At 36.9% G+C, this 14,272-nt stretch overlaps 2 protein-coding genes across 5 annotated transcripts in view; one reads left to right on the plus strand and one right to left on the minus strand.

Annotated features, from left to right (window-relative positions):
• Positions 1 to 14,272, minus strand: part of LOC127652397 (protein shisa-9-like) — a 293,861-nt gene that overhangs the window by 40,641 nt on the left and 238,948 nt on the right. The gene's annotated exons all lie outside the window — the stretch shown is intronic.
• LOC127652393 (uncharacterized) overlaps positions 52 to 14,272 on the plus strand; it is a 31,193-nt gene continuing 16,972 nt past the window's right edge. For 2 of the 4 annotated variants that reach the window (XR_007971700.1, XM_052138509.1), the window contains exons 1-15: positions 190 to 558; positions 1,111 to 1,348; positions 3,291 to 3,392; positions 3,588 to 3,721; positions 3,966 to 4,019; positions 4,122 to 4,172; positions 4,439 to 4,487; positions 4,742 to 4,924; positions 5,763 to 5,896; positions 6,059 to 6,127; positions 6,680 to 6,795; positions 6,890 to 6,989; positions 7,587 to 7,646; positions 7,772 to 7,912; positions 14,177 to 14,263. Coding sequence is in view for 3 of the 4 variants with exons in the window: in XM_052138509.1 (XP_051994469.1) it covers positions 1,135 to 1,348; positions 3,291 to 3,392; positions 3,588 to 3,721; positions 3,966 to 4,019; positions 4,122 to 4,172; positions 4,439 to 4,487; positions 4,742 to 4,924; positions 5,763 to 5,896; positions 6,059 to 6,127; positions 6,680 to 6,795; positions 6,890 to 6,989; positions 7,587 to 7,646; positions 7,772 to 7,912; positions 14,177 to 14,263 (1,494 nt within the window). In the remaining variant the exon portion in view is untranslated. The other 2 variants (XM_052138510.1, XM_052138511.1) reach the window with 2 other exon arrangements.

Genomic DNA, 14,272 nt, shown 5'->3' on the forward strand with positions numbered 1-14,272 from the left:
AGGAATGCAGACATCACTGGTGTGATTAGGTGGAGAAAACATTAAACAAAAAAAAACTGGAGGGGAGGGAATGATAAGTAAATTAGATGGCGTGTATACATATTGTATTTGTCTGTATATGAGACAAAGGGAACCAGAACAAGAAAACTGACAGAGAGGTGTGGACAACATAAGGTGGAGTAAGTTATGTCTTGTGTGCAATTCCATTGTAATTTAAATAAAAAACAAGGGTCAGAAAACAAATAGGCAATATATTCATCATATTTAAGATTGCATGATATCTCATTTTGCAAATGTTTTCTTGTACTTCAAGTGACTGGATCCCAGGAAGAAACATAATATGGCGCTGTTTATGTGCTTGCGCTGTTTTGTCCAATATTTAACGCGTTACTTTCAGTTTTGTTTCTGCGTCAGAGTGTTTGGAAGGGAGATACTGCACACAAATCAGAATGGACGATTCACTCCGCTTCTTTCAAATCATTAATAATATATTTATATATAGTATAGTGACGGTGTGAGCTGAAAGGATATTGTTTTTGCATTTGGAAACAATTAAAGGTAAGTTCGTATCACCGTGCAATATAGGCTAATCTAATGTCCAACTCTATCTTAATTCAAAACTTTTCTCTTGCACATATTTGTATAGCTTATCTGTACATATTTCCTGAAAATTATGTCCTATTGTGCATTTCTATTTTTGTTTAGTTTTTACTTTATTTTAGTTATATTATTTGTGTATCGTTTGTCATATCTGTGCACCGGAAGCTGTCAACAAGTCAAATTCCTTTTGTGTGTTAGCATATTTACTTTCTGGTTCTGAAAAGGTCTACATATTAAAATATTAAGAATGTAATATGATGAATCATATTTTACTTGGCCCAGAAAAAAATATAAAGAAATATATACAGCGTTAATAATAAAAAATAAAACAAAAGATGCATTTTTTTGTTGTTGTTGTTGCCGTACACAACCGTTATAAGACAAAATATGCAGTGTTTATGTGATCAGATTTAAAAATGTTTGGTTTTGTAAAATGTTTTAAGATGATGATAATGACTTTGCAATCCATGCAAAAAAAAAAAAATCCTTTTTTGATATGGTCAATGTTAGGTGTGTTTCAGAGAAGCACAGAACATGGACGAACAGTCAGACACAGATTCTAACAGTAAATCTGGATCAGAGTGGGAAGCAGACAGTACGGAGAGCAGCTCGGGGTCTGACTGGCTAGGCGAGAATTGCAAAAGAAAGAAAGCACAACGAGGGCAAAAAAGGAAGATGAAAACACGAAGCTGCAAAGAGATAGGTCAATCTTCCATCTGTACAACAAACAAAAAGAGACAAACCAAAGGTATAAGTACAAAAGTAGGCATTCCAAAAGTTTTTAAGTAATAAAATTACAACAACCAATATATATGTATATAATACATATATATTGTAATAAATCACTGTTCACATTAGGCCATGATTAAGTTTATCCATGAGTGAAAGTGTCCAATAACAGGACAGTTACAGAGATTAAGCATTACGTATTCGGCTGGTCGTGTGATTCTAACATGGCAGCGCCCATGAGGAGACCCTCTCCATGTAGAATAAAACAGCTTTTATAAGGTTACTGATATGAATGGAATCTTCATCTTATGTGAATCATTATATTTATAAATATGTTTCAAAATTGCAATTAATTTCTTTAGGAGAAATACTTTATTTAATAAGAAAATAAAATACTGAGCACAGCTTTAAGAAGATTAGTAGTATAACACTTAAAGGCCCATGAAATCACATGATGAGTGCAGTTTTCTTTCCTGTGTTGACAGATTAACTTTTGAAACAGGACATTTGGGCCAGACATATTGAAAGGCTCATACCTTTAAAAAAGGAATAGTCAATAGAATTGAATAGTCAATAGAAGTGGTTCTAGTGGAAGGGATATTATAATTCTAAAAAGAATTTGATTGGGAAAAAATAATTATCTTCTTTATCAGAAGGATATAAATGTGCATATAAAGATAAATTTTGTCTACACTGAGACTACACTGGCATATAGATGGTTTCAAAGCTAATGGAGAATACCTAAAAGCCACAAAACATTTTTTTATTTTAATTATTTTATTATTATTATTATTTTCTCCCCACTTTGGAATGCCCAATTCCCAATGTGCTCTAAATCTTCGTGGTGTTGTAGTGACTGTCCTCAATGGGTGGCGGAGTACGAATCTAAGTTGCCGTCAATCCACGTATCTTATCACGTGGCTTGTTGAGCATGTTACCGTGAAGACCTAACGTGTGTAGAGGCTTCACGCTATTCTCCGCAGCATCCACACACAACACACCACGTGCCCCACCGAGAGCGTGAACCACATTATAGTGACCATGAGGAAGTTACTCTACCCTCCCTAGCAACTGGGCCAATTTGGTTGCTTAGGAGAATTGGCTGGATATTTATTTATCTTAAAGGAATATTCCGGGTTCAATACAAGTTAAGGTCAATCAACTGAATTTAATGTGGATTATCACAAAACATAATTTCGAATTGTTCCTCCTTTAAAAAACATACAATGGAGGGCCAATCTGTAGACTGTAAAATACTCACTATTTCAAAAGTATTGCCACAAGACAATGCTTGTTAACATGATCTTAGTGTGATGGAGTGTTGGTGGCATAGTGGCTAAAGCACATAACTGGTAATCAGAAGGTCACAGGTTCTAACCCCACGGCCACCACCATTGTGTCCTTGAGCAAGGCACTTAACTCCAGGTTGTTCTGGGGGATTGTCCCTGTAATAAGGGCTCTGTACGTCGCTTTGTATAAAAGCGTCTGCCAAATGTAAAATTCCTTACTAACCTTTTCTGTGTAAAGTTATAGCCAATTTTACAACTTTGTTGCTAAGAAGCTTTACATTTGAACTTTAAACCCTCAAACAATGAAATGACTGTAAAAACAATTTTTTTAACTAATTTACAGATCAAATAAAAGACAAGTTTATAAAATAATTAAAGTGCTTTTATAAAATTATTAGCTTGATATTTCTGCCTTTAAACCCTCCAAAAATGTACCCCATTCACTTCCATTGTTAGTGCCACACTGTAACTTAAGGGACGAGTCTGAATTTTTAATGTAGTAATCATGTCACAAATGCTGTCGATTGACCATAACTTGTTTTGAACCCTGAATATTCCTTTGATACTACATACTCATGTTCTTACTAGCACTTTTATCCTTTCCAAACAAGTTATATTTCTAATATGCTTAATCAGAAGCCCTGTTCCCTTGACACATGACTTTTGTTTCAGACTCCAGCCAGTCGGTTGGACACACAATTAAAGACAAATCTCAACTTCCTATTACATGTGGGGATAAAGAGGGTGTCCTATACTTGGATAAATTTGATAACGGTAGGTGTAAAACAGTTTTAATGTGTTTCTATGTTTTAATGTATCTATGAAGAGTCTCATCAATGTTGTATAATGTCTCGGAAAAACTTGAATACAATTTATTCTGGTGTTTCTGGACAAGTCAGAAACTCTAAAACAATTCCATAACACACTGAAATAGTGTCTGAATAAATTGTGATATTTTTGTGTCTTCAGCGGAGAAGTGCATCTTAAGTGAAGAGCAGTGGTTCAAGCCAACAGAGTTTGAGAAGTTTGGAGGGAAGGGAAAGAACAAAAAGTGGAAGATCAGCATTCTTTGCAATGGTATTCCAGTACAGAAACTCATAGAGGTGCGTACAAATTGGTTATTAACAGTATTAAAAAAAGTATCAAATGCCCTTAGAATTACTAATTATTTACTAATAAATATTGTATGTAATTTTATGGCAAAATAGTTAATACATCTTTTAATAATTTAAGGTGAAAATAATAATGATTCCTTTAAATAAAGACATCGTAATGAAAATAATAAAACAACACATTAATTATAATGTTATCACATATTCTTACTGTGTTCTTACTTTCTATTCATAGGATGGATTTCTCTTATCCCCAAACTTTAAGAAAAGTAGGGTTCAGAATGGACAGGTTTGGCTATTTTTATATTACACAACAAATTAACAGAAAAAATGGTTGATATACGTTGTGAAACAACAGGCAATATAACACTCTTTCACTGTTGTCACACAGAGTAACTCTCCTGAATCCTCAGTTGTCACTGGCAGGCTCAGAAGAAGAGAGGTTAGATTCTGTTATGATAACAAACTGCACCATTTGATTGATCCATGGCCTATGCAATAGATATCAACAATACTGGGGTTGCTTTTACAATAGTTAAAAAGTGGTCATTTTTGATAATGGAATAGCTGAGGGTCTATGTTCTGAACTCACCTTAAATCCTTAAATTAGTTATTTAAAACTTGAACTACAGCATTTGTACTGCAGGGAAATTTAGATCTAGTTCCCATATTCCACAGCACTGATTTCATCTCTTATTTTTGCCACAGTGCAGGACAGAATTGTGGCCCTCCAACAGGTCAGATGACCAAAGCTCTGGTCAGTATAACAGTAGTTCATAACCAGACAGTGATCTTTTACTCATTAGAATAAACAACAATACAGAAATGACAGTATTCTGGTTATGATTTTACTCCCAGTTTTAAGTTGATGTTTAACAACTGAGCTCAATTTGCATTTAGAATAGGGCCGATATTAAATATGAAATGATGACACAGGAATTCAGAATAAGAAGCATTTTATATGTTTATAATTTTCTTTCCTTTGTGCTTGTGTTGTAAAATCTCTGTCAGAATCAGATGGGATGGACAAAGTCCACTATGAAGATGATAACCACAGTGATGAAGATGAGGATGATGATGATAATGATGTAGATGATGATGATGTAATTGACATGGCCATATTTGAAGGTCCCACCCTACCTGTTACCTGTGGTTCTGACTCTGGCATTCTTCACAAGTATCGTTTTGCCTTAGGTTTGTGAGTTGGCACATTTATTATGAATTACTTCAAATATTTAAGCTGCAGTTTTGAATTTCTACTCTACTACCGTCACCAAACGAAATTGCAAAAATAATGTCAAATGGTCAAACAGGCATTCTAAATGCTCCTGTAGTCCCATCCCAAAGTCATGCCATTGGTCGTAGAAATGGAAGCCTAAGCAATAATTCTCACAGAGGACTCATAGTAGCATCACGTCATTTGTTCATTCATTCATTCATTCATTCAATTCCGGCATCTCATCCAATCATGATCTAGCCTATGCCTTTTAAGGTCTCACAGCTGTGTCTCATTGCTCATTATGCCGCATTACTTTCACCCACCACCACCCCAATTCCACCAGTTTAGGTCCCAACTATATCTTGCTGTCGGGGGTAAGCTCCTCTCCCCTGTCATCATTGCCTTCTGGCAGGTTATGATGGTTCGAGCGAGAATCCTGGCGCTGAACCATAGGACGGGGCTTATGCCAAAGGAAACTATTTTATCACTAACTCATGTCATTCCATACTATTGAGAGAATGTATTTTAGCATCGACAAAACTAAACATCACTTTCAACGTGTTGTTGTTTTTTTCAGTCAAATGTGCTTCACATTTTTAACTATGTCTGTAAAAGTTTCTAAGACAAGCTACATTGACAATTAATGTAAATGTTTAGCTTGAATTGGTACTTGTAGTTCAACTGGTAAAGCGTCATGGGTCATGGGTTTGATTCCCAGAGAACAAAAACGAATGATCAAATGTCTGCCAAATACTGTACGTAAATGTAAATGGTACAGAGCCCCTATGTTGTGCTGTTTTGTCGCTATCCCAGGGCATTGTGGGAAATGCATAAGGACTGAGGACCTCTGGCTGACCCCTGAGGATTTCATCAGACTGAAAAAACCAGAAGGAACATGGAGGAAAGATATTGTGTCCCATGGAGTACCCCTTGGACAACTTATAATGGTAAAAAAAGAACAGAGCGAGGAAAAAAGGGAAAACTGTTATATAAGAGAAACTCTAGATCAAATTCACACTCAAAACCATTTGAAAAACCTAGAAAAAGCTATCAACAAATGCATATTTTCAAAAATAACACTGATCAGTGGGTTTTTCACTGCTTTCCAGAAAAGAGTTCTGATACTCCACCTAATCAACTGCGGATGCGACATCTGCCAAAATCTGGATCAATATGCGGTAAGCCATAACTCACAACAAAGTTAAAGGTGAAGTGTGTCATTTCTGCGCTACTAGTGGCATGAAATGGAATTACAAAAATAAAGCATGTTTTCAAACAACCTTTGCCAACGCCCCTTGTGCTGCCTTCACTTCTGAAGTGGTAATTACGAATACATTGCGTTCAAGTGCTTTGTTGTCAGAAAAAACATTCATTCATATATATTTCTTGAGGAACTATTTTGACACCAAATAACATTACTTAGCTTGCTGACGATAATGGAATTTATTTGTCAAATACAAGCTATTTTTACAGTGTAAAAATGTAAAACATGCATCAAATAGTTGCTGATATACATTAATGAATATGGCCAAAACAGTAAGTGCTAACAATGCGCTGTATTTAGAAAAATATATAAAACCTGTCATTCACTAAAGAAACCGTACTCTCCTCCACCATGTTGAAAGTTTAGGACTCCTCCCATCTCAAACTCTGACAAAACAGTAATTGAGTTTGTGACGAGTTATAGGTGATTTTTTAAAACATAACTGTTTTATGTCCTTGACCAACAGAATGATGATGTGTGCTACATGTGTAACTCTGAGGAAGAACTTGTGTGCTGTGATGAGTGCCCAAGAGCTTTTCATCCAGACTGTCACTTACCCACTGTAGACAACAATTCACCTGGGTGAGAGAAAGAGAGAAGCAAAGCATGCTGGTGTAGACCAAGACTAAGCACATTGACTTTGCATGACATTGTGTGTTTTGTGTGCTGTGTATAGAAGCCAATGGAGCTGTACATTTTGTGTGATGAAGAAAATGGTCTCCAGTCAAATGCCTCAACAGGATTTTTTGAGCAGTCCATTTTCTCATTACAGACTGGTAAATTCACATCACACACACAGATACACTCAAGGCTGTTCATTTTGTACCACGTCCTAACTTATTTACCCTAGCATCACACATTTTTTCCATTTTGAATGTTTTCGAGTGAGCAAGTGTGGCATAACTGCACGGCGTGGTCGAGACTTAGTTGTCAGCCTCTAAGTAGGTGGAGCTCCAGGTCACACCTACCGATGACATGGAGCAGTGGCAGTAAGATGGTGTTTAGCAGCTGATGATAAGTTATCCTAAAAGTGCACCCAGGCAAGCTGTTATGAACCACTGAAACGGACCCAGATTTTGTTTTAAATGACGTTACACCTGTTTGACCTTCGATTTCATCTGAAGTATATCGGGCCTTTACAAACCACCAAATCATACTCAAAAACACCTTTTTGACCGGATTTGGTTTTAAATTACATCACACTTCATATGAAGTATATCGGGGCCTTAATTCAGTGGCAGAAGCTAGCAAACTGAAATAGCTAAAAACACTTTTAAACTTTTAAACTATGAGGTAATAAAGACACTGTTATACTTTCATCAAGATTTATACAGGCACATCTGTTTTTCTCTCTGTGTTTGGTTCTTTTTCAGTACTGCCAGTATTTGCTGTTATACCTGCTGCATGAGAGCACAACCGACCCCTTCACAAAAGTAATCCTCTTATTTTTTAAAGCTTTGTAGTGATTGCGATCTGTGCTGCTCTGTTTGATTTTAGTATTTAAAGCTTTTATATTAGGTATACTGTATATGCATGTGTTTGCACTTCTGCTCTCCAGGTTCCAGGATGCAGTGAGGACATTTCTGGCCCACGGATGCTTGGCAGAGCAAAGCTAAATTTAAAGAATAATGATTACCAGACAGTGGGCGACTTTGTTACAGATATTGAAGATGTTTTCCAACATTGCACCTCCAACAGGGTGAGTTTCACCTGGACTTAATCTAATTTTCTTATCATTTATGTTTGGCTTTTTATTAGATATAGTTGAGAGATTAAGGGTAACATTAAGGGTAATGGGAAATTGTCACGAACCCCGCTCCCTCGCTCCGCCCCCTCGAGCTTCCACGCTCGTTTTGCTCCCTCGAGCTCGCACGCTCGTTTTGCCCCCTCGAGCTCGCACGCTCGTTTTGCCCCCTCGAGCTCGCACGCTCGTTTTGCTCCCTCGACCTTCCTTGCTCGTTTTGCTCCCTCGGGCCTCCACGCCCGTTTTGCTCGCTCGAGCTTGCACGCTCGTTTTTCTCCTACGAGCTCACATGCTCGTACGCTATCTCCCCCCCTCGGGCTCTCATGCACGCTCCTATGGCCAGAACATTATGACCACCTGCACTCGTCTCAATCACCCCTTTATTCGTTTCACCTGCACTCGTCTCATCACCTTTCATTGTTTACACCTGCACCTTCCCCTATAAATACCACAGCACATCCGTTTCACGGGTGTTGGTTATTGTATTTAGTTTCCCGTGTCTTTGCCCCCCGCTAGTCTCGTCTAGTTTTGAACTCCTCTTGTCCTCCTCTTAGCTTGCCAGCTCCCTTGTTCCCCTGTCTTTGATCCCGCTAGTCCCGTCTTGTTCTATGCCATAGTTGTTAACTGTTTTCCCGGCTTTGACCCCCCTTGCTTTCCTTGACCACTCTCTCCCGGATTTGCCCCTTCCTTCTATTCTGATTCCCCGGCTCCGACATCACGCTCCCCTTTGACGCCTCTTCACTGGATTTGCCCTTTTTTGTACTTTGCACGCTTTGTGGTTAATAAAGCTGTTTTGTATTCGACATTGTGACTGTCTCTTCTTGTGCGGGTTACAGAAATGTAAATATGCCATATGGCTAAGCACATCTGAGTACTGTACTGTACATGCGCTCAGCACCAGGCCACGTCTCCTCCAATTTCATGAAACTTTTAATAGAGTCAATTACATTTAAAATATGACAAGTCTTAAAATTTTGTAATTCTTTACCGTTTTGCTTTACTGTGTAATTTTCACAGATATTATTCAAACCTTTCTCTTTTCTCTGTAGGATAATGACTTCTGTAGAATGACCCATAGGCTGAAGGAACTGTTTACGAGGGAGTTTAAAAGCATCTTTAATATCTTATAATATCATGTCTTAAGCAACATTTTCTTTTGTTATACCTGATGGTAACTTTTTAGTCTATTTAACAGTAACAACAGGAAGAGAAACAATTAGTTTACACAAAACTTGTGGGAGAGGGTAGAGGTGTGATCATTTGTTATAACTGTAATTAGTGTAAAATGTGTGCCTTTTGAACAGTTTTGGGTAAGTTACTCTAAAAAAAGTAATTAATAACTAACTTCTAATTACATCTTCTACTGTGTAATTAGATTTCTGTACTAATTACTCTTTCTGCAAAGTACTTACATGTTACTAATTACTTTCTTAAAACCTTATAAACCTCGACCAACTGAAAAATACAAGGATAGACATGAAATTGTTCTTTTAATTCTTTCAAATAAATCATACTGAACTGGCCATAGAATTTAAAGGGGCTGCATTGAATTAGAAAACATATATTTTAACATTAGATATTGCATTTCAATTTTAAATGCACTATTGTTTTATATAGAACTGTTCTATAGTCGATACAGTATTTAACACAATTACATCAGAAGTAACTAATTCAATTACTGAAATTTAAGAGTAATCTCTTTACCCAACACTGCTAATGAAATAGTTGATTTTATTTTATTTTGTTATTAAGCATGAACTGTTGAGAATATAGGGGAGACTGGAGCTGTTTGACACATGGGGAAGTTGTCACAAGGGGGTTTAGTGTGTTGGTCTCAAGCACCTAGTTCAAACCCCTCTTAAACATTTGTTTATATATACTTTACAGTATTATTATTATTATTATTGTTGTTGTTTGTGAATTCTATCCTCCAAACTAACATTTTAATATTGTTATTTTGCTATAGCTGTTGGGTAAACAAGTGAACATAATAAAAGCATACACTTAAGGCACAGGTCAACTACTGGTAGGCCTATATAATGAAGGTCGATGTTAAACCAAAAGGTTGAACTGTATTGTTTAGGACTGGGGTAGTTTTCATAAATGTCAGGTCGGGACAAGTTGTCACATTTTTATATGTTTTTTAAATGTAAATTTATTCATTATAATATTTTTTGGACAAAATAATGGTTTCATATTTTGAAAAAACAGTGATAATGTTCAATAGCTTTTTGTAGAAGACCTATTGTATGTATGTGCATATAGATTAAATTACTCTGATGTCACTCCTCAGGAAACAATGCTTCTGGGTTCTTTTGAGCAGCAGATTTCAATGGTGGAAATAAACTGCAGTTTTAATAATCTTTTAACCCCTTAATGATGGGTGGGTCAAAAATGACCCACTTGTGTGTTTATTTACATGTAATTTATGTTTAATGCATGTTTAAACTGTGGAATTGATTGATATCCAATATATCATTTGAATGATCAGGGTCTCAAGATTTGATATTTTAAAGAGACTACAACAAAAGGATTTTATTAAATGTGTCAAGAGTGAAAATAAAAACATGGAAAATTAAACCGTTCTGACCTTTTATTATCTTCCAGTCAAACACAGATGAGCACAATCCTCCAATCTTCAGAATGCGGTTCATCGCAAGAGTCCAATAAATTAAATCCATTATTGATTGTAGTCCAAAAATTTACAAAATGAAGAAATATTGATCAATCTGTCTTTGTTCAGATTTAACTAATTCAACACGTTCTCTGCTAAATCTTGCTGTATAGTGTTTCAGTAGCAAAACACCCAAACGTGATATTTGGGAGGGTCTTACGAACAAAATGAGCCCTCCCTCAAAATGTTCTGTGCAGTTGTGCTGGGGTAGTCATTCAGAATTGCCAAACAGGACAGTCCACACGAGTGATGTAAAGATTTGCGTCATCCATGTTTGTCTCCGGATAAAGCCGGCCAATGAAAAGCTAGATCACTTTTGACTGATGGGTTGTGAAAACAATGATGTGAGGGTTGTGTATATCCCTGATGCCAATTTGTGAACTAATGTGAAGGTTCAGAGTGGAAAGCCGTGGACTGAGTTTGTTTGTGTTTGCGCTTTTACGCACAGCAGTTATTGCATGTTACTGCTGTACTGTCGACAAAAAACTCTTTTTGGACCCATGATCTGATCCAGCCTCCTTATGGAGTTTCCTTTGTGTCTTTATTATTCAATCAAACTGTGTTTGAGAGTAAAATTTATTATTTTGTAATTAAAAAAAATAAAAGAGTGCAAAAAAGTCTTGTAAATGCTCAAAAATAAAGAAGTTGATAACAAAATTATTTGCAGTGCGTGTAATCTTTTGAAAACTTTTTTTTTTTTGTGCACTTCAAAAACTTTTCATCACAAACCCACACATTTTGCTCTCTTTTCTGCTGTCTTTTTTGCGGCTGTAAATATTTTGCTTGCGAGTTGAAAAGTTTTGCTTGCGCGTAAAGCTGTACCTCAGTGGGCGGTCTCTAACAACCAGATGAAAGGCCTTTTTCTATTGGTCACCCTCGATTGAAGTGACCGGTTGGCCACGCCCATTACAGTTTCCCGCCGCTGCTGCTGCTGCCATCATCGTCGCACTGCGGTCAAGCCAGCCGTGGTTTGAAAATACACGGTCAAGCCAGCCCAGTATGGGACGTCCCGTATAAGAACTGACCATTATTTTTTTCTACTTAGAAATGAGGTATTAATGGGCCTCTGATCGAATAATGTGACATTTCTCCAAAATGCTGCAGTAAAATGGTTTGATATGAAGTGAGTATACTGTATGGGACGTCCCGTATAAGAACTGACCATTAGTTTTTTTCTATTTATTAGAAATGAGGTCTTTATGGGCCTCAGAAGTCAAATAATGTGACATTTCTCCAAAATGCTACAGTAAAATGGTTTGATATGAAGTGAGTATACTGTATGGGACGTCCCGTATAAGAACTGACCATTAGTTTTTTCTACTTATTAGAAATGAGGTCTTTATGGGCCTCAGAAGTCAAATAATGTGACATTTCTCCCAAATGCTACAGTAAACTGGTTTGATATGAGGTGAGTATACTGTATGGTATGGGACGTCCCCTACAAGAACTGACCATTAGTTTTTTCTACTTATTAGAAATTTGGCCTTTAGAAATAGATAGATAGATAGATAGATAGATAGATAGATAGATAGATAGATAGATAGATAGATAGATAGATAGATAGAAATAAAGAAAAGATAGATAGATAGATAGATAGATAGATAGATAGATAGATAGATAGATAGATAGATAGATAGATAGATAGATAGATAGATAGATAGATAGATAGATAGATAGATAGATAGATAGATAGATAGATAGATAGATAAAAAGACATAGAAGGAAAGAAAAAGATAGATAGACAGACGGACGGATCGATCTGGGCAACTCAAGTGCTCTGAAAGCGCGTTCTTTCTGTGCTGAAATTACCGTATTCATAGTAATAGGCGCACACACTTCTTTTTTTGGCGGCTGGCTTGACCGTGTATTTTCAAACCACGGCTGGCTTGACCGCAGTGCGACGATGATGGCAGCAGCAGCAGCGGCGGGAAACTGTAATGGGCGTGGCCAACCGGTCACTTCAATCGAGGGTGACCAATAGAAAAAGGCCTTTCATCTGGTTGTTAGAGACCGCCCACTGAGGTACAGCTTTACGCGCAAGCAAAACTTTTCAACTCGCAAGCAAAACTTTTCAACTCGCAAGCAAAATATTTACAGCGGCAAAAAGACAGCAGAAAAGAGAGCAAAATGTGTGGGTTTGTGATGAAAAGTTTTGAAGTGCACAAAAAAAAAAAAGTTTTCAAAAGATTACACGCACTGCAAATAATTTTGTTATCAACTTCTTTATTTTTGAGCATTTAGAAGACTTTTTTGCATTCTTTTATTTTTTTTTAATTACAAAATAATAAATTTTACTCTCAAACAAAGTATGTTTGATTGAATAATAAAGACACAAAGGAAACTCCATACCTCCTCGGCTTCAGTTTCCATCACTGAGGGTTTGGAGAACACATGCTCCCAAATGCGTTTTTTCATCAAGCCCCCTGTTCAACTGCACATCCAAGGGGCTTGAACATGTCATTCAAGCTGAGATGAGCCACCCTCAGCGGCTTCGCTCACCGTGAGTTTGACCCTGGAGCACACACACTCCCAATGCACTGCTTTTGCTATGCTGTTCATCCAGATCCTTTAGCCTCTGCCAGGAGGCTAATACTAATGTAATACTGTCTTTTAATGTTAATAAAAGTTATTATAAAGGAATATCTATGATTTAGAGTGAAGAAAGTATGTGGGTTCTTTTCTGAAATATCAGCAAAACAAGTTTAAACTTGGTTCAATGAGCCTGTATGATCATGTCAGACATGTAACAGGTTAATGAAACACATCCTCACACATTTAACACACTCCTAAAGCCTATGAATTTAGGTACTAAGAAATGAAAACTACCATCAGACAAACAGTATCTCTTATCTGCTTAAAGTTTCAGTTTATAATTAAAATATAATTTATGTCGTCAAGCCGGTTCTCGCCTCCTCCTTTCCATCGAACTATACGTTACACATGCATTAAGAGAACATGAAACTGGAAACCTAGTGTGACTTGTACAATATTTGACAGAGAACAAGTACAGACACAGTGGGCATGACAGACATGTCCTTACAGGTCCAAGAAGGGTGTGAAATGGTAACCGAGCTGCTACATAGAGCTAAGCCTGACCCTGCAATACAGGCGAGGATGAGGCTGATGTGGCACTGGAGCATTAACAATAGCAAAGTAAGATGTTGTATAAAAGATACAACACACAAGCCTTAAAACATTAATTAGCAATCTTATTTTGTTACTTTAATTTCCTTCCAGTATGACCTGGTGTGAGGATGTGGTATGAGAAGCAGGCATTTGTAAGGCCAGGACCAATTAGTCTGTATTTTGCATGTGAAGATCTAAGATTCAGGTACATAACATTCAAAACACACTTACCAGTACAGCCATCACTATAATGCAAGTGACGAACAGGGAGTCCACTCCTCACATATAGTTTCTGTATGATTTGCATTATTTGAACCATAAGAACCTTCTAGTCAGATGTTCACATTACATGCACACTAATAATGTAAAATTGTGATTTGAAGAGAGGTTGTTAAGTTTCTCTTGGCTTCTTTTCATAGGTGTGGTCAAGAGACATTTGCAATACTACACTGAAACAGGAAGATCAGAGATCAACATTGGCTGTGTGGGGAAGCAGAAACTGTCAGGTATGTTAT

The sequence above is a fragment of the Xyrauchen texanus genome, chromosome 12, assembly GCF_025860055.1.
Source record: "Xyrauchen texanus isolate HMW12.3.18 chromosome 12, RBS_HiC_50CHRs, whole genome shotgun sequence".
Taxonomy (NCBI): Eukaryota; Metazoa; Chordata; class Actinopteri; order Cypriniformes; family Catostomidae; genus Xyrauchen; species Xyrauchen texanus.